The sequence below is a fragment of the Barbatula barbatula genome (genome assembly GCF_947034865.1).
Source record: "Barbatula barbatula genome assembly, chromosome: 17".
Lineage (NCBI taxonomy): Eukaryota > Metazoa > Chordata > Actinopteri > Cypriniformes > Nemacheilidae > Barbatula > Barbatula barbatula.
Genome location: NC_136780.1, coordinates 2,078,996 through 2,105,782, shown reverse-complemented (window position 1 = coordinate 2,105,782; position 26,787 = coordinate 2,078,996). Strand labels below are relative to the sequence as shown.

The window sequence follows — 26,787 nt, the reverse complement described above, 5'->3', positions numbered from 1 at the left end:
ATTTATTGTTTACATTTAATTTATTGTTATTTTTAGTTAAATATTTATCAGCACTAATGCTTAAAATTTCTATTTACATTTGAGCATTATGGTGCCTATGGCTCTGCCATTTGACACCACCTGTAAACAGTATTTCTTTATATAAAGCAAAAAAATTACCTTTAGATGTGTTCAATATTTATTTATATTTCTCTTCGACATCAGTTGAATGGAAAGCAAAACCTGCAAACTCTAAAGATATTAAAAGAGTCAAAAAGTTCTCTCTCATTAGAGTTTCAGAAGAGATGTCAACAATGTCTCAAACTGAGATCAGATTTGTCAAGTTTGCAACTAAAAGTCTTTAGCAACTCTGGCAAATCTCCTGAGACACGAAATGAAACTTATGAGCAATAAAATGGTAGCACATCAGTCATATGGACTAATACCTTTTGTTATTTTTAAAGTTTGACAGAATTGGTCACTATGAACATAAAATATAGCGTTGAGTTTCAGGAAGGTTTAGGAAAAATAATAACTTTCAAATCCGGACAACATGGATAAGCAAATAATAAAATAATTTTCCAAAATGTATTACTTGTGTTAACAGCCCGTATCTATAAGCGAGGACCAAAAACCGACACACAAATGATGACAAAAGCAGTTAATATTTGATTAAGACTATTGGATTTTTCGCACCCAACCTTAGGATGACAGCCGGGCAGATAGCCGTGAATCTATTTCTGGATGGGACTAAGATAAAAGAGCTGGACTTCAGTTCCTACGAATGAATCAACCTTCTGTGACCTACATGCTACCCGTCTTCTCAGTCAGGTCTGGGAGCGTAAAGAAAAGGCTAGTTCTGACCCCTGCAGACGTTGTTTTGGAAAAATAGAGAGAAAGAACCTCAGGGGACCAAGTTATGATTCACCAGGTCGTGGTGAGATCCACAGCACAGAGTGCAAAACTCTTAAAAGATGTTTAGATGTTTATTTGAGGTTTTAATTGTGTGTCTTTGTTGTTTGCATAAAACGCAACGTGTGCTCTGGCCTGCAGGGTTTGGGTAAAAAGAGGCTCTCAGTAAACTCCCGTTGAGATCTGACAGTGACTTAGAAAATACATGACATTAAAATCCATCAAACGAAGACCCCCGCTCTTTCAGAGTTCAAACATGCAGTCTTCTCTAGGGGCATCTAAACAAATCTGCCAGGTAAGAGAGAAAAAGAGAAGGCTTAAAAACAGCTCAAAATTAGCAAATAGATGAGATGTGCGGACCACTTTTAGCAAGCTTTAAGCTCCTTTTTGCAGTTTGAAAGTCACTGTGATTTTTTTGTATATGACACATCAATCATTTATTTGCATTTCAAAGACACAAAGGTTTGGAATAGCATTAAAAGTAATCTAAAGACCTTTATCAATTATAACATCTATAAAACCCACAAGATAACCGTTGGCTCCATAAATGACTAAATCTAAAAGCAAGTTTTTGCCTGTCGATCCGAGCCGACAGGAGATTGGCAGTTCGCTGCTTTCACCCATGGCAGTCACTTTGCAGATGTGGCCGAGGGAAATTGTTAACCTGAGGTCTATACAAAAGGGTCACAGCTGAGCGCATTGACTGTGATTCTTCAACATCCTGAATGCTTTTGTGCCATGCTGGTCAAGAGGGCAACATGTGTGCCGGTTTCATGTGCCAGCGATGAAGAACGCCGAACCGACTCCGAACCGTACCAAACAGAACAGAAGCAGCGCTTACGTTGCCATGGAAATTACATGATGAAACAGCAGCTGAATGATGTTATTAGCCAAACCATTTTCATAAACAACACATTTCCATGTAGGTGAAGTCACGGAGAATTGCAGGTGCAAATCTCGATCTCAGATGTTTCTCCAAAAATGCCTCAAAGACAAAAATAGCGTAGAAGCAAATTTGACAATTATCGTTGAAATACATGAAGGGTACAGATGAGAAAAAATGAATGTAGATTGTAGAGGTAAAATAATCTGGATTTGGGTAAATGTGATGAGAAACGTTGAGTTCACATTGAAATCTTCTATAATATTGACTTTTGATTGCGGACTTGACAAATCTGAGCTCAGTTTGACACATTGTTCACATCTCTTCTGAAACTCTGATGACAGACATTTGTGAGATTTCTGACTCTTTTTATGCAGAAGAGACTTAAAGGAGCAGTTCACCTTCAAAATGAAAATTCTGTCATCATTTATTCGCCCTCTTGTCGTTTCAAACCTGTGTGACTTTCTTTCTTCTGCAGAACACAAAAGAAGATATTTTGAAGAATGTTGTGAACGGCCCCCCATTCACTTGCATTGGTAATAATAGTGAATGGGGGGCTGTGCTGTTTTGTTACCAACAGTTTTCAAAATATCTTCTTTTGTGTTCTGCAGATGAAAGAAAGACATACGGGTTTGATGACAGAATTTCGAAGGTAAACATCTGAAATGACAACATGCGGATTAAATATGTCGAGATTTAAAACAAAAACCACTGTAAAAGCTCAGGTAGGATCATTTAAAAGGCAGCAGACATGCATCTGTAATCCTCTTGCTGTAATAAGATTGTGCTTCTAATTAAAGCCGATGTTCAAAAGCTTCAAGTACAGAATGTTCTGCCACAAAAAACGGACGATACGAAAGCAACGCACTCAGTGACGGCTAAAGTTTTTGACAAGAATACTTTTATGATTTATTGAAATGACTATTAGCGCAAATCAAGGCTTCGGGAGATAAATTAGACGCGGTTGACAGTATTTCCATGTTCTTGCGATAACATTTCTTTAATGAATTAAATATTTTTCTTTTGTTCCCTGTGCAGTCGAGTAGTTTAGTTCAGAATACAAGGGCACATCATGCTCTGTTTCCTGAGATGAATATTTTCCTTAAAAAAATTCACATTTATTTGCTATTTTGCTTGACTGTATTTTTGGGAAAGAAAATCATTTCATCTCTACATGAGAAACTCTTCTAGGCCATTACCCAACACACAAAAAAGTACACTTCATTTTCTTATATTGCACATCTTTATTTTTAATATATAGTCTTACTTTATACATGTTCATATTTTTGCTTTAAATTGTTTATATTTTTGTGCTGCAGTGAGTGTTATTATGTAAAGCTTATAGAAATAGTTGAATACAAATATATTTTCCTAAATCGGTAAATCGTAAATTGGGACATGAATGGCATTTTCCAGTTTGAAATGAAAAAGTTATACAAACAACTCGCACAAACAACTTTCAGATAGTCTGTTATTCCTCCTCTTTACTTTATGAATGAATTCCTTCAAAAAGGAAATTCAAGACGGGTCTGTGTGCGACAGTGTGAAATGTTGATGTTCTTTGTTGTGGATTCAGTTCGGCATCATCCAGAAAACACAAACACACATCCACAAGGCCATAAAGCGAGAATCAGGACTCATGCTGGAATCTGTTCACTTTGAGAAAACAAACGTGTTTGTGCCTCCAGTAAACATTTGCCCCGTCTGGAAAATTAATCCAAGTTGGTTCTTATGGCAAAGGGTGAAAGATTCGTGTGAAAGCAGCTCGCCAAGACTTTTAACTAAAGCAAACAGCAGCACTGGGAGCGATCCAGCGAGCAAGGTCTCGGGCCATAGATAAGTCTGTTTCTAAAGGCATTCAAATTCCCTTCGGACGGAAACTGTATTCATGAAATGTTTGAGAAAACAGGTGCACAAATCTGTGTACGGCTGCTTAACTCAATGAACATACCCGCTGTAAACTTTCTTGAAGTCAATAATAAATTGCCCAATCCAACCGAAAAGTTCTTGAGAGTCTTGATCCAAAGGTTCTCCAAATTTTACCTGCGGATGACAGAATGACAAGGTTGTGAAAAATAATGGACAGCGAGAACAGCGATCGATCCAAATGTTATATCAAGCTACAGCTTCAGATAGCAGAACGTTTTATAACCTCGGTGTTGAGTAACAAACTATAATGGCCGAATTCCAGTTCTTTCATTTCGGAGCAATTTCTCTGTTTCTCTTTCTCACTCCAAGTTTCTTCTGTATTTTCGCGACAAGCTAAAAGTTTCGGCTGTAATTGTAAAACTTAAGCAATTCTCATCCCTGGCAACAGACTCACTTTTGAGCCTGTCAAACTCACAATGGGCCGAACGTTCACTGTGAAGCACAACCCCACTGTGAGATTACAGATGGTGCTGAAGAAAATTGGGACAGTTGGGAAATACACCTTACAGATGGAGAAAAAGGACCGTCCATAAAGAGTTGAGCTTCTACTGCTGGGTTATAATCAAACAGTGTATTTCTGCACCTGCCGTGCTTTTCACCTGGATTTTACTGAACAAGGTACAAGGGAAATTAAACTGTTCAGAAGAGTTGCAAGATCTGGCTGATGTGAAATATATTTATTTTGTTTTGTTTCTCTTTATTTTAGTATTTAAAAGAATCAGAATGAAAAGGGAATAATGAAAATTCCTTTATAATTTACACACCATCTTGTCATTTCAAACCTGTATGACTTTCTGTCTTCCGCAGAACACAAAAGATGATATTTTGAAGAAAGTTGGTCACCAAACAGCATCGGCCACCATTCACTTATTTAACTATGGACACAAAACCAATGCAAGTGAATGGGGCCCAGATACCAACATTCTTCAAAATATCTGCTTTTGTGTTCTGCGGAGGAAAGAAACTCATGTTTGAAATGACAAGAGGGCGAGTGATGACAGAATTTGTATTTTTGGGTAAACTATCACTTTAAGCCACAATAGAAAAGAAAAAGACACAACAAAATGGAAATAAGACAACACAACAAGAATAAGACACAATAGAAAGTAAGAGACAACACGATGATAATTAGACATGGCACAGAAGAAATAAGACTCAAAACTATGTAATTAAGACACAAAACAATGGAATCAAGACAACACAACGGAAATATGAAACAACACAATATAACTAAGACAACACAATGGAAAAGACTCAAACGAATAAGACACAAACCAAAGAAAATAAGACACAGCGCAATGGCAATAACACACAACCGTAACAAGACATAACTCAATGAAAGTAAATAAAAGAAAGACCGCATGGACAAAAAAGGCTCACTGTATCACACGTAAGCCAGGAGCCATTTTCTGTGACCGTAACATGTTCAGTAAACATCATTTGTTACAAGCACAGCCATAAACTTTATATAAAATTGACAGAATAAATCACAGTCAACCGAGCTTGGTGTTTATAACCTTGAGGAATGGCTAGGCTGAAATGTTTTGCCCTTCTCTCAGTCCGCCTGCCACAGATAAGCAGCGAAAGGCCAATCTCCACACAGCCGAGGCTTCCGACCCATCCGTCTCCCCGGGCAACACAACACAAGATATTGAAAGAATAACTCAGGGATTACCAATATGTCAGTGTAGAGTTTCCTCATCTCCTCGCACCTCTTCGTCAGCTGGTTGAGATCCGTTTCGTATCTCTCGATGGCCATCTAGAGCCGGAGATAAAGAGGAGAAAGTGTGGTATTTTGCTCTTAATCTGCCGGTTAGCATTGATACCTTACTGGCCACATGCAGAAATACATTTTCTATAGAGAACGACCACATCAAACATGCACAGAAGAGTTTGTACTCAAAGGATTTGCGGAGGGTATAAAATCATTTTGAAACATTTTGTGGCATCTTATTTTCATTTGATGCCCATGCATTTCGTAAAATAAAACTTCTTCCAATAAGTTGGGACGTGAATTACATTTTCCGGTTTGAAATCTCACCTTTGGTTTAGATGATGTAGCAAAGCTTTAACAGCCTTCGGTTTGTAGCTTTCCATAAAAATAAAAAACTTTAGTGAAAACTTGTGATACAGAAATGAAGGGACACGTGTGACAACTGAATGAGTGTGTGTTGAAATGAAATGAAGTGATAGTGATTCGTGGTTGTGTTTTTGTTCCCTTTTTGAAGTGTCCTCCATTTAAGAGATTGGTGAATTAAATTAGTCCAACATTGTAAAGGCATACTATACCGCAACCTCACCGCTAGATGGCGCTAAAAACTACACATTGCTCCTTTAATCTTTCTTTATAGTTCTGGTTCCTGGTGTGATTGTTTTTTTACCCATCCGTTCATCCAAAGGCATGATGAAGATATCAGATGGAATAATGTGCAATGTATGACGGAAAGATAAATTACCTTCAAGTCTTTGAAGAACTTTGGCTGCTGATTAACTGCGTTTCTCCGTTTGTGTGCTTTCCTGTACTGCATGACCTTCTGAAACTCATTCTTCACAACTGAAAGATAAATATTTATATCTTATCTCGCTTTATTCTGCAAACATTTTACATAGAATCCCCGTTTGAATATCACTGCAAGGCCTTCATGCCTTAATGCACGGGCAAACAGCAACAGGTTTGCGTCTAATGCTCAGTCCGTTATAAAGTTAAAAACTTCAACACAACATTTACACGATAAACCCTTCTAAAAGAGCATCTTGCACACTTCCTCATCAACACAAACGCACAAATGCATCAGATAAGAGACTCACGTACCATCCACCTCCGCCGTCAGGCCTTTCACAGAGGCTGCAGGAAAACCACAGAAACACACAATCAAAAGGCATTCGGCCTGCAAACATCTATCACGTCTTCTCTTTCAATGAAATTTTGATTAGAGTACCCCCAGAAACCGTCTCAAATTCTGCAAGCTCCAGGAAAAAGGTGGCCAAACTCGGTTCTCGCAACATGATCTGTTCCACAAGGGCGTGCATCAAGGTGAAATTTCGATTGTTCCCACGCAGCTGAGAGACCTTGAGAAAGACAAGACAGAGACACGATGATAGGGTTTGAAGAAGCATTAAATGCCCGCGTTCCTGAAAAACAAAAGTAATCCCTGTCCAAAGCGGAGTAAAGAGCAGGAAAGCAAACAAACAAATGTGTATCCTTCATGCGAGCATGCGTTTAGCTATGCCTTGATTCCACGCGTGCATCTTTGCATGCGAACACCATTCCCAAGGTCACGGAATGAGAAAGGTTTGACAACTGAACACCCATGTGAGTAACACCCTGAACGAAAAGACCCATCTCTTTTGTATACGTGTGAAAAACGGTTTGCCGTATTGATTTCATTGACATCTTTAAGGTTAACAACACAGTGCAAAACTATACAGTGTCCTCCGCGAGTTACAGTTTTTGTATTTGTATTGTGGGACAGTGCATTCAGTACCGGACAAACTCATTTTATAAAAACATCTCGCGCACAAGCACTGTAAATTATTAAAGTGTTGAGTGCAAAATCCCTCAGTCTGAATTGCGTTGTGTAAAGTGAGCGCTAAAGCCACAAAGGCAGTTTGCATGTATTGGAATGATGATTTGCAAACATCTGCATCTAAAGAGGTCTGTGGAGAATGAGACCGAGCCTCAAGAAGTGTTCTTTATGGTAATGCATGGAGACGCCTAACCGCCGCAACAATTTTCTCCGCTGCTAAGAGCGAATCCTTCGATGAGTGTTCTTTGTTGTTTACAATTTCAAACACCAGCCATTTTACAAAGTTATGTGCAGAAACATAATTTCTGCGAATTGACAAAAGTAGAAGGCTTGGCTAATGTAGTATAAAAACATGAATGTGGGCGCTTGTTCCTGCTGTAGCAAACCATACATCCCAAGGAGTTATTTAGTTACTGAGTTACATAGGAAAAAGAATGTCAATTAATTCAGCTCAATTGTTTCTCATTGGCTGGAGGATGTCAACGGTGATGGATACCCCTGACACGTATAAAACTGGCCTATATTATTAAAGTAACACTTTAAGGTCCAATGTGTAATTTTTGGGAGGATCTATTAATAGAAATGCAATATAATATACATAACTATGTCTTCAACCGCGGGTACTCTTGCATGGAATTCACCATGTTGTTTCTACGGTAGCCTAAATGGACAAACTACAGAGCACGTTTCATAAATACGTTATCTCCTTCGGCGAAGAAGGGAAGCAGTGAAGGGAGCGGTTGGTTGCATTTCACAACCTCTTTAAAGTGCATTTAATAAAATGTTATGTGAGCTATATGTTTTTCATTTATAAATAATATTTTATAAATTTTTGATGCCTTAAAATGCTTTCAGAGGCCTCCTTGATGAAGATCCTAGCTTAACGAAAACACAAAATGACAACCGATAATATAAATATAATAAACAAATGTATACATGAAATATAATATAATATATAGTAAAACACAACCAAATCTGACTAAAGCGGTGTACAACTCTAATTAACTCTCATTAAGTGTCTTTAACTATTAAAAATATAACCTTTAGTACTATTTGGAGTTTAATTTGTCCGTAATGGGGCAGCGTTGAAAATAAATTGCATTCCACAATGCTTGTAGACAAAAGCGTTTGCATTCACTTCAGGCCTAAAAATAACAAGCATGCATCAAATAAATGTTTGCTCAGCACTTCCGACCACAATCCTTATATCTCACACAGAGAAATCCAAGTACACGCAGAGCCGTCCGGCACACTTGTCCTCCATCACTTTCAAAGAAGCGCACACTTCTGTTCATTCTTTGTCAGGTCTCCATGGCGACAGCACAGGGGTACCGAGCTCAGATGCCTCATTAGCTAAAAAGAAAGTCATTTTGCTTATCGCACAAGTGCCCTTAAATCTGCCACCTAGCAAGCGGTTCTCCAGCACCCTGGCCTAATAATCAATACACGTTACCGGCGTGTTACTAATAACTTGACGAGCTATAAAAATATGGACAAACAATTGCCCACATCACCACGTACCTATTGAGTCAGGGCGAGGCTGTGGGAGCTCATAGCTAAGAGGAAGTTGGAGAAATTTGAAGGTGCCGCTGAGGTATCGTGTGATTTGTGTGGCGGATGAAGTCGTACAAATGAGACAAAGCACTGGCTAAAGATATTATACAAGCGATGATTGTCTTGTCAATACATCACAGGGCATCACCAAATGAAATGGATAAACTTCAACATTTTATACTGTACTAAAAAGAAAATTAGACGTTTTGGTGAAACATAACAATTCAAGATAATGCATATATTCATTTAAAAAACCCTTTTAAGGAGATATTTTAGACAAAAATCCTGATTAATAAAATATTTTTGCATTGTATCTTTTCAAAAACTATTTTTAAAACTGTAAAGTTATAGTTCTAACTTTTGCAACTTTATATCGCCATCTCTGTTTAAAACACACAACTGCAGGTTACTTTAGTGTATACGGTATATTTATTTTAATAGTTATCTATAATTTATTTATCAAAATATGTATATATTAAATAAAATATATAAATACATACAATATACATTTCTAGATTTTATTATTTATATATTTTATTTACCTATTTTTAAATTCTATTATATATTGCTATTATAAAATATTACGTTTTTATTTGAACATATTACATATTTGCATACTTAATAATAATTAATCAGTTATTTTTTATTTATATCTATCCAAAATTCTGTGATTTTGCTGAAAAATCGCAGCATTGACACATAGGCTTACCAAAAGACCGCCTGGACAAATAAAATCAGACGAAGGGTTTAAAAATAGAAGATAAATAACTAAATAAGGCTGATATTTGTCATGAATGCCAATGAGAGGTTTAATCAGGCCGTCTTCTCAAGGGTCGTTCGGGGTCCTATACCTTTGTTAATGACGAAAGGCGAAATCCCTTGGCCTTCTCTTTGCCAGCGTTGTGGTTGATGTAATTGCCTAGAGTCAGGAGATACTCCAACACGCTGACAAATGAGTCGCAGGACATCAGCTGCTGGCACATGCAGATCTTCTGGATAATCAGCTGCGAGACAAACACACAAACCACAAACTCAATCACATTCACTGAGGGTTCTCTGTGATTTCTCTGTGGTCCTGTTGACACGGACGCGTCCTGTCACGAGCACACAGGAGACGACACCTGGGAATATTGAGCTCTGATAGATTACAGTATAGGTTAAGAGGTTCATGGATTTAATAGATTGCTACACGCACATACACAAAAATGAAAAATGAGGGCCACCATCAGTCAACAAGACACTTAACTTATAGGTCCGGTCCATGGGGGTATGTCGCTTTAACAGCCTACTGTCAATTGCTTGAAAATGTATGTGGTCAATTAGAATGACTGAATGAAATGCTGTCGATACAGAGGTAAGATTTTGGGAATTAAAAACACAATTGAATAACTTTATACTATCGTAAAATAAGACAGATCATCTTTAATTGTTCTAAAGCAGTCTAAATCATATCAAACGTTTGTATCATACGTTTGTCCCCCATAAAGTGATAGTTAAGGTTTGTTTGTGCCGAAAACTGTTTTTCACCATTTTCTCTTTGACCCTTAAAATTAAAACTGCCCTTTTCATTGTCGCTGTTGATGTGTTTGTGCCTTTATTATGTCTTTAATAAAAATAACGGTTAATCATGCCAAGGGTTATTTATAGAGTAAAAGTGTAGAAATCACATTTTTTGTGGATTGGTTATGACTTGTAAAACTGAAATTTACTAAAAAAAGTGTTTTACTTCATAGCTTCCCACAAGCAGATTATGCAATAAATATTTTTAGTTATACAAACATTCGCATGCCATTCCAAACCTGTACGACTTTCTTTCTTCTGCAGAACACAAAAGGAGATATTTTGAAGAATGTTGGTAAGCAAACAACATTGAACTCCATTGACGTCCATTGTATGAACACAAAACCTCGGAGACATTTCTCAAAATATCTTCGTTTGTGTTGCACAGAAGGAAAAAGTCATACAGGTTTTAAATGAGAGTGAATAGGTAATGTATTTACACCATATATGTATTTTCTTGTATGCAAACATTCAGGCCGACCATTTCCATCTGGGAACATTACACTCACAACACATCAGGATTCAAATTGAATGTGTAATATTCACATCGGATTACTTTCAATTAACTTTACCAAATTAGAAACACCACATTCATTTAAGTTTCTCATTTAAATTCTTATTAATACTAAAGTAACGTGTCGATGGTTCTCTTGGGGTAAAGCCTCTGTGATTTAGTCAAGATAAACTGGTTGGGTTGAAGCGTGAGGCGTTGGGAGATTCTTTGCTATTAGTTATTTTTTAATTCCTCCGACTGTCTGGTATATTGAACCCTAGAGCAGAAGAAAAGCAGATCTACACTAACGTTCAAAAGTTTGGAGACACTTTTTTCGTTCTTTTTTAATGTTTTTTTCAAATTTTAGAATAATAGTGAACTCAATAAAACTAGGGAATGACATATGGGAATTGTGTTGTGCTTAAAAAGACTATAAGAATAAATGAAACATATTTTAGCCTCTTAATTGCAAATTCAGTTTTCGGATGAAATGGAAAGAAATAAAATTGTTGTCACAAACAATTAAACGTTTACATTCATGGAAACATTTAAGCATAAACTTTAAGATTAAAAGATTTTTAAGATCAGAATCATAAGAAACATTTTCGTTCCCTCTTAAAAATGAAGGTGCTTCACATTTTGGACCCACACAGAACCATTAAGTCAAAGGTTTTTAATGAATAATCGCTTTCTTGCCATTTTATAATCTGAAGAACCGTTCTTCGCCCCAAAGAACCTTTCGGATGTTAAAAGTACTTTATGCAATAATTTACATCGTGAAGCACATTTATTTGTGTGTAAGGTGACCCTAAACTTAGTATTTGATGGAGAAAAGTCCTCACACAGTTTAACTACAAATAGTTCATTTGCATGGTTGAACTACAGCAACCATGTTCTTTTTTGTAAATTTTTTTTATTGAAAACATTGATGCATAAACCCTCGAATTAAATCGTTTTTCAGATTAGAATCATGAAAAAATTTAGTAAGACTATTTCATGTCCAATGATCACCCTTAAATGCAAATTTTACCAAAGCCATTAAACTAAACTACACCGAACTGTACCAAAACAACATTTTATACTTCTGTTTTGTGAAACTCTTTTTAGTACCCACGCCGTATGCTCTGTTAAGTAAGAGCTCATCCTGCCACGAGGAGTTAGCATTCCTCCAACAGGTCTGAGACAAAACACAACACACTTCCAGATCCTTCAGCGTTCCCCTCTCTAAGCCAGACCAATTTTCCAAGCCGGCACCCAGCCTGTCACATGGTGCGTAAATCCGTCTTAATGTTTGGGGTTTAAAAGTCAACCAGGTCAGAAATCCCATGGATTTAATGGCAGAAGTAGAAACAAAAGCTTGGGTATGTGTTCAGGGTGCCCTGAACAATGAAGGACCTCTCAGAGGAGATCATATTAAGTTGAGCTAAATGTAGTATCTATAGATATGCTACCAATAAATAAAAAATGTACTCAAAAGGATAGTTTACGCAAAAATGAAAATACTTTCATTATTTACTCTCACTCATATCATTCTAAGCCTGTATGAATTTCTATCATAATGTTGGTAACCGAACAACCCTGAACCCCATTTCTTTTCATTTGTAAAATATCTTATTTTGTTACACAGAGGAGTCATACACAGGATTTGAGGGTGAACAAATGTTTTGGGGTTGCCTCTCTCCTCATTTATTTATTTATTTAAGATTGATTTAATCTTAACTTCACTCCACAACCAAAGGCATCTGAAGATGGCTAGAGTACATACGCACTTTCTTAATAACAGAGAAAAATGTTAGCGATTGCAAATTTAAATAATTTAAATAGGAAAAGAACCCTAAATTGTTATAATAAAAACACGTACACGACTTTTTATATACATGTTTGTTTTTTGTGCACATTATTTACAAACGCAAAAATAAACTGACACATTTTTAATATAGTCAGTCCTTTTAGATGAAGCCCATTACGTAAAAAAATGTGCATTTTTACACTTTAATTTTCATACTACCGACACACACACCTCTCCGAGCGTGAACTGACATGACTGCCATGTCCGGCATCTTTTGTTTGTAAATAAAGCCGGACAGAAGTGCCAAATCAGCTGAATGTCTGCGTATCCCCTGAGGCCAAAACTGAAAGCCATTTCTGCCACCCGTCCGCAAAGTCAAGTGTATCCAACGCCTCCCATAAAACCTCCCTGACCTTCTGATTTACCACCTTAACTTTATCACATTTACACAAGATGATTTCAGAGCTTAACACCGTGCTTTTGTTCCTTACAGGTATTTCACAGCGCCGAGCGAGCTCAACATCAGAAAGAAAGAAATGTAATGGTGCAGGGCCAGACGGTTACACCGGGTCAAATGAAAACAAAGTTTGCAGGTGAACTAAAAGCACAAGAGGGATTTCAGGTAGAAAAAGCCTTCAGAGTGCTCTTCAGGCCAGAATACCTTGCACTAACTAATAAATGACTTCCAGAACTTGGGGAAGATTTGCCATTAGGAACCCCTTCAGCCCGCTCTAAGTGCAGATACCTGGGGGAGACAGCTCCCATGTATTAATGCACAGCTCTTCATTCTCAAGTCCATTTTGTTTTTTTACCCGAGCGCCTGCTGTCTGTCGAGATTATCTTTTGCATTAGCAAATGAGCTTTTTCAGTCTTTGTTATTTCTCTTCATCAGCTCTCAAGAGCCTCCTTTACAGAGCTTCAATCCTGATCTCCCCTCGACGTACTGACAGACTCGACTTCACATGAGATGTGATGTGTTCTTCCAAACAAACTTTCATTCCGTCAATCATAATCAAAGATAACTACAGTACAAAACGAATGCCAACACACACTCACGTCTCATATACAAACATGCAAATTAACATATGCACACACACACACGCGCGCGCGATTATCATAATGAAAAAGAAACACTGAATGCAACAAACGTGCCTACCTATCTATCTAGAGTGGCGTGTTCTTAATGTGCCCTATCTAGAATAATTTAGAGAAAGAGCCGATAGATGAAAAGGAGGAGAGGAAAGCGTCTGACACGAGTGTGAGTGACGGGTGCATATGAGGTGTTTGTAATGCGAGTCTGACCGGCGTTAGGTCCTCCATACAGATGGGAAGTTCTCGCAACATGAGCAGCAGGTCCAGCCGGGCGCTGAGGTTCGGGATGTAACACATCTGAAGAAAAAAGGTGAGATGTCGTAAGACGATCTGCGCAATGTGACAAAAATATACAGCAACATATCTAACGCAATAAAGAGAGTGTTTGATAAAAATGTAAACCAATAAGATCTGGTGAGGCTATAGTAGCACAATGTACACACTTTTTGAATGAGAATTTGAATGAACATCTTTTTTGTAATATGTTGTATATTTTTAAACAGTTTTTCATTAACACATACTTAATTGTCATATTTTTGGTTTGTTTTTTTAAAGCTATAGGTAAGGTAGTGTTTTCATAAAAATGTTTTGGTTAGACCGGTCTGTAATCAATAATTGAAGTGGTCTAAATATTTATATTTATATTATAAATATTTTTATATTATATTCATTTAGGACATGTGACATTGTACGACCGTTTTCCCATGGTAAAACTAGCAAAAGTTGATTCGGACACGCCCTGAGAGCACCTACGCCGTGCGCTTTAAACCATGCGCTTAGATCGTGAAAATAGAGCCCATGGGCTGGATGTTGCATTCCGTCCTATTCACACTGTGTGTGTTTTGGGCGTAACGTGAAATAAATCAATAAGAGTCTCATCTCCTGTTCCCAGTCTATTTTCAGTTCCTCAAAATAGCAATGCACCAAAGATTCTCTGAACACAGCTCTTTTTAGACCAGCCTGCCCATGGGTGCACAAATGAGCGCAAGTGCATTTGCTATTAAAACAACGTGGTACGAAATGGCCCTAAATGTCCTACATGTCTGTCAACCTATGTTTTTGCATAACTCTAGCTTTAAACCAAATATGAATTCTTGTTTTTTGCTTTGATTTTGAGTTGAAAAAATCATCGGTGTGTTTTTCTTGAAGGCTTCAACCTTCAAGAAATCGTATCGGCTGAAACGCATCAATGAGATCTTTAATTTCTTCGATCACAAAGATGTGCCACCTAACATCACTTGTGAAAATTGCCTTCTCGGAGGTTCTGAATGAAATGCCTATACAATCCTTGCAAAGTTTGATTGCAATTACAAAACATGTCAATCAAGAGTAGATCATTAACACCATTTCCGTCTGACATCTGTGCTGAAGTAGAGCGTGATGTCTACAGCTTACCTCCAGCATGTAACGGTCCACCACATGCAGTTCAGTCACATCTCCTTTATATGATTTATACATCTCAATGTCATCCGCCGTGGGCACGTACCTGATCGGGACAGAAACACAAAGTCACAGTCGAGCAGTGAATGGCTAATTCATCTGAACAAGGGTCCCGGGTGTCCGCTTTATAAATGCTTAAAAGATGCCTGTTTTATGCACGCATGACTCTAAAGGGATGTCACGTAACCTTGTGTTCCTCATTTTTTCCCCTCTGAGATTGCCTCCTCATCTTTTAATCCCTCCATCTGAAAAAGGGCCACGCCGATTTTCAGTGGTCCGGGTTGCAGGTTGTATAAAGTGCCCAGGTAACCTTTTAACATGCATCCGCTTTGAACACGGCTCACCCCCAAAATGGACCTGTGCTCATATCATTTTAGCGTGTTTCAAATCCATCCCACACTGACTATTTCATGAGGCTCAGGATGCTCCGCTGGAGAAACTACAGTCACCTAACCATTAATATTGCAGATTCAGCTGGGAGCGACTCGATTAAGATTGTATTCAGAAGCCTGTGTGGCCGCACTTAGATTTTGTGGCGGATTTGGCTACATAAATATAAATCCCTCAGTAGGTAAGTTAGATTATGTCCCCCGCACGGAGGTCGGCCCGCCGCAGTCATCTCGAGATGTTTTCCAGATGACGAATGCAGTCGGGAGAGCCTTTCTCCGGCAGCTTTCAGACCTAACATCCCCGAGGGCAACTCAATAGTTTCCTTTTGCTCAGATATATCTGATGAAAGTTTCATAAGGTGACTGTTCTGTTAAGAGAGTCTGGCATATGTTCTTGTATATCAGCATTAAAGAAAGACCGCTGTGTGTTTCTCGATCTGAACTGTCGGTGACTTCATCCGGTCTCCATGGGCTTTATTACATCAGCCACGCTGGAGTAACACACAAAACAAAGCCCACGGTGAGCTTTCTGCACTCGACCGCTCGATTTACATTTATATTTTATTAAGGGACAGCGACAAATAACGTGGACTTTTTTCCTCTTTTCGGATGTAATTCCGCTAAGAAAGAAGATTAAAGTGAGATCTTTTTAATCTCTTAATCATCTCTCAGGGAAAATTTTGTAGACTGAGAGCAAATAGAGATTTCGTGTAAGTGCTTTTCAGACTTTTTCTCTTGAGAAGCAGACCTCTGTAATCTTAAAAGTTATACCTGGACTTTTTTTCAGAGACTTCACCAAAGTCTCAAAATGTGCTGAGTCAATATGAAATCCTCAAATTCTTTCAAGACCAAATTATCTGAGATTTGTCATCCACATATATTTCATTATTCAGAAAGAAGGAAAACAACATTCTCTTTAATGTCTCGATTATCTTCTCAAAGACGTCAATGAGATGAAACGGAGAGCAAATGGAAACTTTAGTTTGAGTCTCATCTGCATCTCATATTTCTCCTAAGAAAAAGAGTCAGAAATCGGACAAACGTCTCTGTCATTCGAGTTTCAGAAGCGATGTCAACAATGTCTCAAACTGAGCTCAGATTTGTCAAGTCTGTGATCAAAAGTCAATATTATTCAAGATCTCAATACGACCTCAAACATTTCTCATCAAATTTACCCAAATCCAGATAACTTTACCTCTACCATCTACATGTATGTTGTTATACCTCCAAAGCAATTTTAGGAGAAACCTTTGAGACGTCAACAAACACAACTGAGATGAATCTCCTGAGCTACAGAAGAGCAATATCTGAGCAATAAAGTGTTCCTCTGGGATAGCTCTCTGTCTCCAGAGCAATGATGGAGAGGTTGCTAACCAATGTGATTCTTCTGTGGGTACTTCCAAGGCAAGATGATGTGAATTAATCATGTGCATTTCAGTCCACAACCAGAAAACAGACCCAGACAGATTAACTTGGATACACACACCTCCACTTGAGATAATTCTGCACTTGTGAGATGAACTATCTTGTCAGGTGTCGAGTTTGTCAGAAGCGTTGCGAAACTCTCTTACCTCCTGAGAGAGGCGATGTGCTCGTCCGAGAGACCCCCTTCCTCTTCATTTATAATCAACAATTTGTCCTTGAGCTCTTCTGGAGGCACGGGGAAACTTTTAAGGAAAATATCTGTGGGGACAACATAGACAAAAGTCAGCAACACACACCTGACACACACACTCCCCTACTGTGATGGAAAAATCCAAACGTATTTTGGAGACAAAAGACCGCGTGCTTAATAATTTCTGTCCACATCAACTTGGATGCAGATAACATCCTACCAAACTACTTTAAACCTCACTGTTCTGATGTTGAAAACAAACAACAGGTCGTGAATAACCGATGAAGCGTTTTGGGTGAGTGGGACAGCGCCTCTATTACAGCATTTTATTCCTGCTTTGATTGAGCTGCACGGGGGTCAAGGGTACAATTTTAATGCTGAACGCTTTTATCAATTCAGTGCAAAACACAAAAGAAATCCTCTTTTAACTCTGTAGGGAAAAGAGGGCGCATCATGGCTAATGCTTTTTCATTTCAACACAGAGACAAACCTGCAAATCAGCTGCTTAAAGGGACAGTACGCCTACAATTAAAACAACCTTTTAACATTTACTCATCCCCGTGTCATTTCAAACCTGTATGAATTTCTTGCTTCTGCAGAACACAAATGAAGATATTTTGAAGAACCAAACAACGCTGAAGCCTATTGACTTCCTTTGTGTGACACAAAACCACTGAGGCATTTCTCAATCTATCTTCTTTTGTGTTTCACATCAGAAAAAATCATACACAGGGGACAAGATGAATTCATCCTGTTTTTATGAGTGTACTCATTGTACAATTTACTTGCTATAAATCCAATAGCCAGCTTGTAAAAAATAGGAGTAGCAAATTCCTGTGAGATCAACCTGGTATATTTATATTCACCTTAATGTGTTTTTATATTTTATGCAATCAATTTTAACATCATTTTGCAAAAATGAAACATCTGAAGACTCAATAAAGTCTTCTGAGCCAAAAAGTCAATGGCATTGACAAAAATGATTGCACAAACGACAACTTTGTGCTGTGTCAGCCACCGTAGTGCTTCGAAAGGGAGGGGGGTGAGCTGTTGGTTGCAATTCGCAACCTCGCCGATAGTCGCCGCTAAAGTCTCCACATTGCTCCTTTAAATTAGGATATTAAAGTCGTTTTGTAACACATCATTTACACAAAAAAAGAGATTACTGTGTGCATCTCGAGACAAAACAATCGCCGGCTTCTGTTTTAAGATATGTCAGTATACGTTGTTTTCGACAACATCAACATTTAAGTTAGTCTGGAACCAGGCTTAAGCCCCATTATCAAATTTTTCTTGAATCGCATTTTAAAGTTCTTCTAATATTATTGTGTTTCCATGAGGGTTTTTGTGAAGCTGAATGATAATTCCAACGCTGGAGAAATTAAAAGCAATGTCTGTTTTCATTCATGGCCGTCTGTGCATAAAGTAACTTCCATCTATATGTGCAGGAGAATAAAGACACTGTAATGAACTCGCTCGATGTGTGTAAGGCATCAAACTTCATAAAAAGACATGAAATCCAGAAGCGTTGCATGAGTTAACGGGTGTGTCTGAAGAGGGCACGACGCTGACATTTCCTTCCGAAATTTCCATCGAGTCGCCTCTTCTTGGTGCCATCATCCCAGCACCCCTCTGAGCTCAATCACTTTAGACGTCTTCTTCCGTTTCATGCGGTCGGGGTAGTTTACAGCCCTATTACTGATCAACATGCAATATTCATCTGAGGAGGCATTATCATTTTTCTGAGCTCTGTGGCCCCTTTGCCCTCTTCGTGTTAGACCGGCTGAGAGATAGATTGCCTGGGGGTTGCCGCAGGCTCTGATTGCCTACAACTATAGTCAGAGATAAGGAAATGGCACTTGGAAAGGGAAGAAATGGCTTACACGTGCTAGTTAGGGTGCTACGCATTTTTCTTACCCCTTTGCTAATTGATGCACCTGCGGGAGAATCTCACAGGTGCTCTGTTTGTGTTACATTTCAGAGGATTCATCTGTGAAGTTCGTGAAGCGTAATTTGCATTTGAGTTTGAGAACTTGGGTGCGAGCACAATTTAAAACGCATGAAACCATCTCGCTGCGGTGCATATTGAGACATCTACTGGTAAGTATACCAGGAAATGAAGAAAGGAAGAAATTCTTACATTAAGTTTAAAAGCTCCTAGCTCATTCAACGGGGCATAACATTTTTCGCTCATTGAAATCCAACCATAAATCGTCAAGACAAAACCAAACATGTCCTCTGATGGCTTTTTATGATTCAGAGCATTAATAAACACAAGGACCCATCTTCTTTTGCATTTGCGAAATGTTTCGCTTTCAATGTCTTTTTAAACACAAAAGACAAAATATTATCTTGCAATGCACCATTTCAAGGATGAGATATCTACTCCACAAACAAGATGCTCTGTGCTGTTCATCATATGTTCGAGACAGCATCGATGTTTCCCATTATGCATCTTATCTTGAGGCAAAGAAAAGTACAACAAACACACGCTTGACAAATTCAGCGGGTCATGTTGAAAAATGACTTTCCTTTGTGACTGTGTCCAGTTTTGCAAGCACAGTTTGATTCAACACTGCCACCTAGCTGTAGCTTTCAGAGCTGTTCTTTGTTCAGATTTTCAGATTTTGATATTCTATTCTATATTGTTTGGATCTCTAACTTAAGACGTCTAGTAACGTGGCAGCACACTTCTCCTCAAAATGCCACATTACTTAAGGTATAATTCATGTCTGCAACATATGAAGGTGGATATCAAAACGTTGAACCCCAAAAAAGTAAAAATTACTTTAAATAAACACATATAGCGAAAGCTTGTTTTGGGCTGAATGATTTAACCAAAAGTGACCCGTTTGATATTCAATCTGGTGATGCTCTAATCCTCTCAGAGAGATCAATAACCCGCCCACCGTGACTGACGCCACAACCATTTGTAACCATCCGGCATTTCTCATCAAATAACAGTAACACAACAAAGGTCTTCCATCCAATAGTTCAGCCTCACATCTGGATAATAACACGTGGATCTTTATAATAGCCAAGCACTTGTCCATACAATAAAACTTGGGGTTCATTGTATTGTTCCTGCACCTGTACCCATTTGGTTTGGCTGTGCTTGAATGTTTTATCATGTGTTTTCTGTGATGTTTGAGAACAGACCCATAAGTAAACTGATGAACATCTGAGATACTCACTGAAATTGTGAGCGATCTTTGCGTTCAGCATGATTTCCACGTTAGCGTTGGACTCTGATCTGCCTAAGGTGGCCTTGTCTCTAATGCAGAACAGCTCATACAAGCGTGATGTGTCGATTTCGATCTTTTGGGGGTTCTTGCGGGCCCACGTTGACTTCTCAATCTAAAAGAGGAGGAAACGGTCAATATCACATTTTCTCAATCCAAGTCTAGGATATAATTTCATACCAACTGTTAAAAAAACATCAGATACACTGTTTGCAATTCAAGATATATAGTCCCTCATGAAAATGCCAAAGCAATGCTAAAGCATTATAGTACAGGTTATATATAGAGGTTATATAATGTATAAATACCATCGTATGGTTTAAAAGTTGATTTTGATGATAAAATTCATGATTATCAATGACTCGTTTGGTCTAAGTTTGAAAGCAAATATTTATATTTAATATTATTATTATCATCATATTGTAATGTTTTATTTTGTTAATTTATAATATTCAAGTCTTTAATTTCGATATTACATGAAATGTTAACACAAATAAGTACTGTCCTGGCTTTGATCATTCTTCCATATTCAAAATAACTCTTAAAAAAAATATGTTATATCTATAAAAGATATTGCAGACAAGTTTGCATGATCATAAACTTAATAAAAAAGCAAATTATTTGTTTAACTTTGAGCCTACTAAGCAAATGCATTCATACTTGAAGGTGATCTTTTTATATTATTAAATGACTAAATTACTTAATAAAAGAATAATAAAAAAATCAAAGCTTTGGTTCTACATTAACAAAATGTTCCTTTTTTGCTAGAGGATTGCTTTAAAAATGTACTTAAGGTCGCTTTGGATGTAAGCGTCTGCCAACTGCAATGATGTAAATACATACGAGGGTCACCTCATTTTTGACCATGTTCCAAAAGAAAACACGTATAAACAAATCCAACAAGCACTGGATTTTATCTCACAGGAAACATCAGATACCTTATCCTGAGCAACCAGGTCCCAGTGAAAAGCTTTCATCTTGTTTTTGAGCTGCTTCGCAGTTTGCTTGAGCATTGGAGGGGGTAAAGGCGCTGGCGGGACACCCTGGTTTCCAACAGGACCTGGCACGGGCATGGCTGAGGCCAGAGAAAATGATAAAGCAGGTGAAGGTTTCTCCTCTGCGGTGGGTATATTTTGTATCTGTGCTGTTGGGGTTGGCTTGGGTTCTGGTTCTAATATTTGGAAGGTGTTGGGTTCTGGCTCTGCTGCTGTTGGAACAGCCTCGGGCCGGGCTGGAGAAGATCGGGGTAAGCGTGGTCTCGGTGTAGGTGGTACTGGGGGAGGTGTGGCGGGCATGTGGTTATTCGAAATATCCTTTTCTGGCTCGCTGTTGGTTTCTGTAATGCCATTGTGATTTCTCTGTGTTTCAGTGACTTCATATAAGGGTTCGCAGTGAGACTTTCGTTTCCAGTCAATGCAAAGCTGTTTAATGGCTTTCACCCAGGCGTCTCGCTCATTTTGAACAAAGTCTGAGGTTATATGACCAGTCTTTGGTATTCTGAACCTGTCGTATATAAGATATAAATGTCATATATATTTATAAACACCTACTTTCTTTTATAGACTAATGACTATGCGGCAATACATGTGTTGATATTTATAGAAAATTTGTAAAGGATTTTTTTTTTAAACTAAACACATGTTCTTGCTTGCTATTTTGTTAAAAACATTGGTAAAAAAGCATAAAGTCGATAATATTTTCCCTATACCTCCACTATTCCCAATTGTTTTTATTTAAATATTAAATTTCTCTCAGATTTGAAAAATAAAGGCCAAATTATGAGAATAAATTGGGGCAACACAAGATTACAGTCTTAATAATTGGCTACAAATTCAAAGCAAAACAAGACTTAACTCTTAATATTAATCCTTTTTCATTTAAGAAATTGCTTTAAGAAATCATCCCAATTCAGTGTCATTATTATATTCCAATGCACATTATTTCAACCAAAACTCAAACACAAGAGCGTGCGACTCACATAAAGTCATTCCTGTCGTTAAGCACTGTAAAGGTGTCGGGGGCACCAGAGGTCTCCACCTTGACGTTACCGTCCGAGAGATGGATGACAACAGCTGTCCCGTCACCTCCATCACACCTGTGATTATTCACACTGGCGTAAAGGTCCGAGAAGTGACAGACAGACTCGCTGGAGGACACGGATGCTTCTGCATCGAGGGCAACAGGTGGCTGAGCAACAGGCAACATGGTCAGCAGGCCTTTTTGAAGATGAGCTTCATATCTAAGGATACGGAACAAGCCATAAACATGTTTTATATAAGTACTTGCATTTAATTTTGCAATAGAAAGCAATTTGTGGTGCTTGCCTGTGCACAATTTGATACCACAATGCTCTGGGTGGTTGCCAGGGAGTTGCCATGCGGTTGCTAAGATACTTTAAGTGGTTTTAAGCATTCGCTATATTGCTGCTAGGAGTTACTGTATGAGTCGCTGGGATAAAGTTAGTTTAAACCACCATCGAAAATGATGCTTGCCATGATAGGAAACCATGTAAAACCATCATATAAGATATCTCTGTGATCAAATATCTAGAATATGTATGCGAGAGACAGAGAAACAGAGAAATGTTCATACTTCTTCCATTTAAATGATGCCAGTCCTCCTCTCTGAAGCCAAAGATGTCCCTCTTTGAGGTTCTCCGGAGGTCCATTTCTAGTTTCCTGGTCCTGAGATGTGTCCACGGGAAGGCTGTATATGTTATTGTGGATTATCTGATTTACCAGTTGCATCATCTGAAGGTGTGACAGCCAGTACAAACTCATATTCAGCGCAAAACAGAACATTAAGAAATGCATTGTTTATAATTTGTATTCATAAAGATGGGTTGGAAAAAGACATGAAACTAAATCAACGTTGCACATAATCTCACCCTGTGTTTGTCCTCCGAAGAAGCGGCTTCCAGCTCGTAGTCCAGTCGACCTTTGAATGAAATGGAGAATCGGGTCCCTGCAGCATCGTGACAGTTTTTCACATCAGAGAAGAGGAGCTGACGCTTCACGATTCCTTTCTCGATGCTGCACAGTATGTTCTTGGTGAAATCAACCTGCAAAGAGAGCACGGACCGGGAGAGATTCATCCATTTGCTAACATCTATTTGAACAGATGTTCATGCATTTCTGATTTTTAGATACAAACCTGTAACACTCTTTTCTGCCATATGTAGCGGTTGAACTTGCGGACGCTAAAGTTGTACTGCGAGGGTACATCTTCCTGCAACAGACATACTTCAGTCATGATAACTGGTGGGATATAATGTAAGAATGTAAATGGTCATGACATGTGAATGTGCTCGACACATTCATTTCACGCTCAATGCAGGGTGCTCCGTGTTTCTTTTATTTTGGTGGCAGAGGGTTCAAATATGCTCAACTTTGGGAAAAAACGTAAATGTTTACTCAGCCGTCCAATCAGGGTGCAGGAGGGGGCAGCACGAATACCACACCGACCAACCAGCACATCCTTCTTGTACAACGGTTAAAAATAATGCATAAGATAACATTTCTGTCTCCAAGTATTCTGTACAACATAACATCCCTGAGCTACCGAAACATTTAACATTTGTTGATTAAACATATACTGCAAACTGAGATATTAGCAATACATTATGTTGGTAGATATTCTGTATCATAGCAACCAAAATGACAAGAAACCACAGCTTTAGCCACTTCAAAACACATTGGTGGACACAGAGCTCTGTAGCAGCAGCTTGCATTTTCATTTACGAGTTATCTGAAAACCCATCAGTTTGCGTTGTGCTGATGTGTCACGTGAGTCTGAGCTTCTAGTGTTTCATGACTAACCTCGGTCATTGATACATCTGTCTAATATTAAATCAAACTGTAAAAGACATATTTCAGAGGCAAACACAAATTTCCCCATGTTTTACTCACCCTCAAGGCATCCTGATTGAATATGACTTTCTTCTTGAAGAATAATACATAATAATTGAAAGTCATAATACCACATATCATTTTTCTTCTTTAGAATGTAAGTGAATGGTTGGCAATTTTTTGAAGCTCCAAATAGCGTATCCGTCAATCAAAGAAGTGCTTGACACGGCTGTGTGGTCTTAACAAAGGTCTTCTGATGCGAATCGATGCGTTTATTGAGAGCGCTATAAACGTTAAAGATGGGGTAACACACGCAATTTCTGCCAATCTCATATTCAACTTGAGTACATATACAGTAGAATTGCATGCTTCGTATCTTCGAAGAGTATTTAGTTTGATCGAATTCATCAAAGAGAGATACAGCTGTACGTTAGTTTCCGGAAAAATATGAACTACTGGAGGCAGGAAGGAGGAGTTTAAAAATCCTGACCGATTATAAAATCTGGTTGCAGCACACACATAAGGAGAATCTTGACGATTCTCTTGACGAACTATCAAATCTGTTAAGAAATGTCATAAGAAATGTTCATACAAAAAAAATTCGAAACTTCTGGCTCATCACACACTACAAGATAACATGAAGATAATCGTACTTGAGAACGCGCACATCCCGCTGATGCGAACAATGTGTGTATTGGGGACATCTAGTGTTAGCGTGGCATTATGTCAACTGGTGGTTATGCGGGATGTTATTTTTTGGTAGCAGTTAAATAAAAGTGTGTTAAAGTAGGTTTAGTGGGACGAGATTTTAAGGACATACTAGAATGTGTCAGAAAGTAGAAAATTCCTTGTGACTAATGTGACTAAGTCGAGGAGTTGACGATCACCGGAAGATGTCAGTAGTGCAACACAATGGATGCAAGCTGCCTTTAAAACCGCGAAGAAGAAGCAGCAGCCAGCAGCTCGTGTTCACTATGTAAAATACAGAACACAATGGACATTGCGAAGGACGTATTTCTTCTGTTTCCACAGCAGTTTACATTTTTAAAGTTCTGCCAGTCACTCCGTCAATTTGCAGTCTTGTCTCTCATGGGTTGTTGTAAAGCGAAATCCCAAATATGAGACATGTTTGATATGATCTGGACGGCCCCGATTGTTCTCAGGGCAGATCGGGATTTGTAAGATTTGATCTGTGAATGTGGACCAAACATCGGACCCGATCGAGGATGGATACGATTTTTCCGAAAGATTCTGGGGAGGGTAAATCTGTCCTGTAATCCCGTAATCTGAGCCAGTCTTAAATTTCTTATAATAAAAGTCACAGGAACATAATGAGGATCGATGCTCCCTGACTTTTGCGTTGCATTGTTGGATTTTTTAGGGAACGAATGTAGTCAGTGCACCAGAAGGATTTCGCGAATGAGACCTCGGCCCTTAAAATGGCCCGACCCCATGATCAGTGCCCTAACTACTAAACAAGAGACGCACCCATAGTTCTGGAAATGACAAACTACTGTTTGTTTGAATGGGATTTTTTTCACAAACCTTCACTTCACGAAACTGCCTCGGGTTAGATATAATCGCCATGGCGACCGTCCTTTCAATATTAGCGCGTCCCTTGAAAACTGGTCGAGCAACTAATCATTTCCTTGACAAGAAGCACAAAGCACACCAAATTCTTTCAGGTTTCATTGGCTTCTGGTTTAAATTGCTATGACAAATATGACTTCAGTCCGTCTTTTACCCACACACCCATCCTACACCGCATTGTAAAAATGCAAACCTGAAACACAGCACAAAGGCTTTCTTAAAACAAACACAAACATTCCAAGAGTAGATCAAATCTAGAAAAAGAAACAAACAAGAGGTGAGTTGGGCTTTTCCTCGTCTCACTGTCGTATATTGAAGAAGATTCACCTGTGATTGAAAGTTCCTCATCGAGCCGCGTTTGGCCTCAATCAGAGCTTGATCAATACTCAACTTTCCCGACTTCACCAAACTCATGAGACTGAGCTGCATCTCATTGCTGAGCTGTAAAAACAAAACAACATTAACATCACATTCATGAAACCTCACCGTTGGACAACACCAAGGTAAGCGAAAAACTGTTAAAATGAGGAAGCGTTTCGTTTGATCTCTTGCGTGTTTGTTTTCAACACTTCTCGTGTTATTGTCTGCTTAGGTCGAGGAGCTTCATTGCACTCTTCACCTTAAGTTCAAAGCTTCTTTTGTGAAACTCATCAAAAACGATTAAGTTGCATTTAACGTTTGCAATGATGTTGTTTTCTGCGCTGTGTGTATTTTCTTTGAATCATTGCAACATTATAATTAAAGATTTGATTTGAAGTTTTGATTGTTTACATATACCGACATTTGCATTTTATTTAAATAAGCCCTCTAATGTTGACACTAGCATCTTGTGTTGTAGTCAAATAAACGTCTTTGAATAATGATGTACACTTGCAGATTTTAAGAAGGTACTCTTACCTGAGGAACTACCAGCGGCTTTTGATCCATGCTGTCAGAGACATAAGA

The 26,787-nt window shown here is 38.4% G+C and overlaps 1 protein-coding gene across 1 annotated transcript; it reads right to left on the bottom strand.

Moving 5' to 3' along the window:
* Positions 1 to 3,005: 3,005 nt before the first annotated feature.
* On the bottom strand, positions 3,006 to 26,787 carry LOC306906274 (uncharacterized protein). The gene is made up of 17 exons (XM_079477539.1): positions 26,740 to 26,787; positions 26,170 to 26,283; positions 23,558 to 23,632; positions 23,292 to 23,465; positions 22,997 to 23,154; positions 22,383 to 22,643; positions 21,343 to 21,907; positions 20,357 to 20,519; positions 17,119 to 17,230; positions 15,114 to 15,204; positions 13,929 to 14,015; positions 9,636 to 9,788; positions 6,643 to 6,772; positions 6,516 to 6,548; positions 6,160 to 6,257; positions 5,379 to 5,462; positions 3,006 to 3,817 (listed from the first exon to the last, which is right to left on the bottom strand). Exons 1-17 carry the CDS (start codon positions 26,767 to 26,769, stop codon positions 3,713 to 3,715), a joined length of 2,433 nt encoding a protein of 810 aa, XP_079333665.1. The 5' UTR covers positions 26,770 to 26,787; the 3' UTR covers positions 3,006 to 3,712.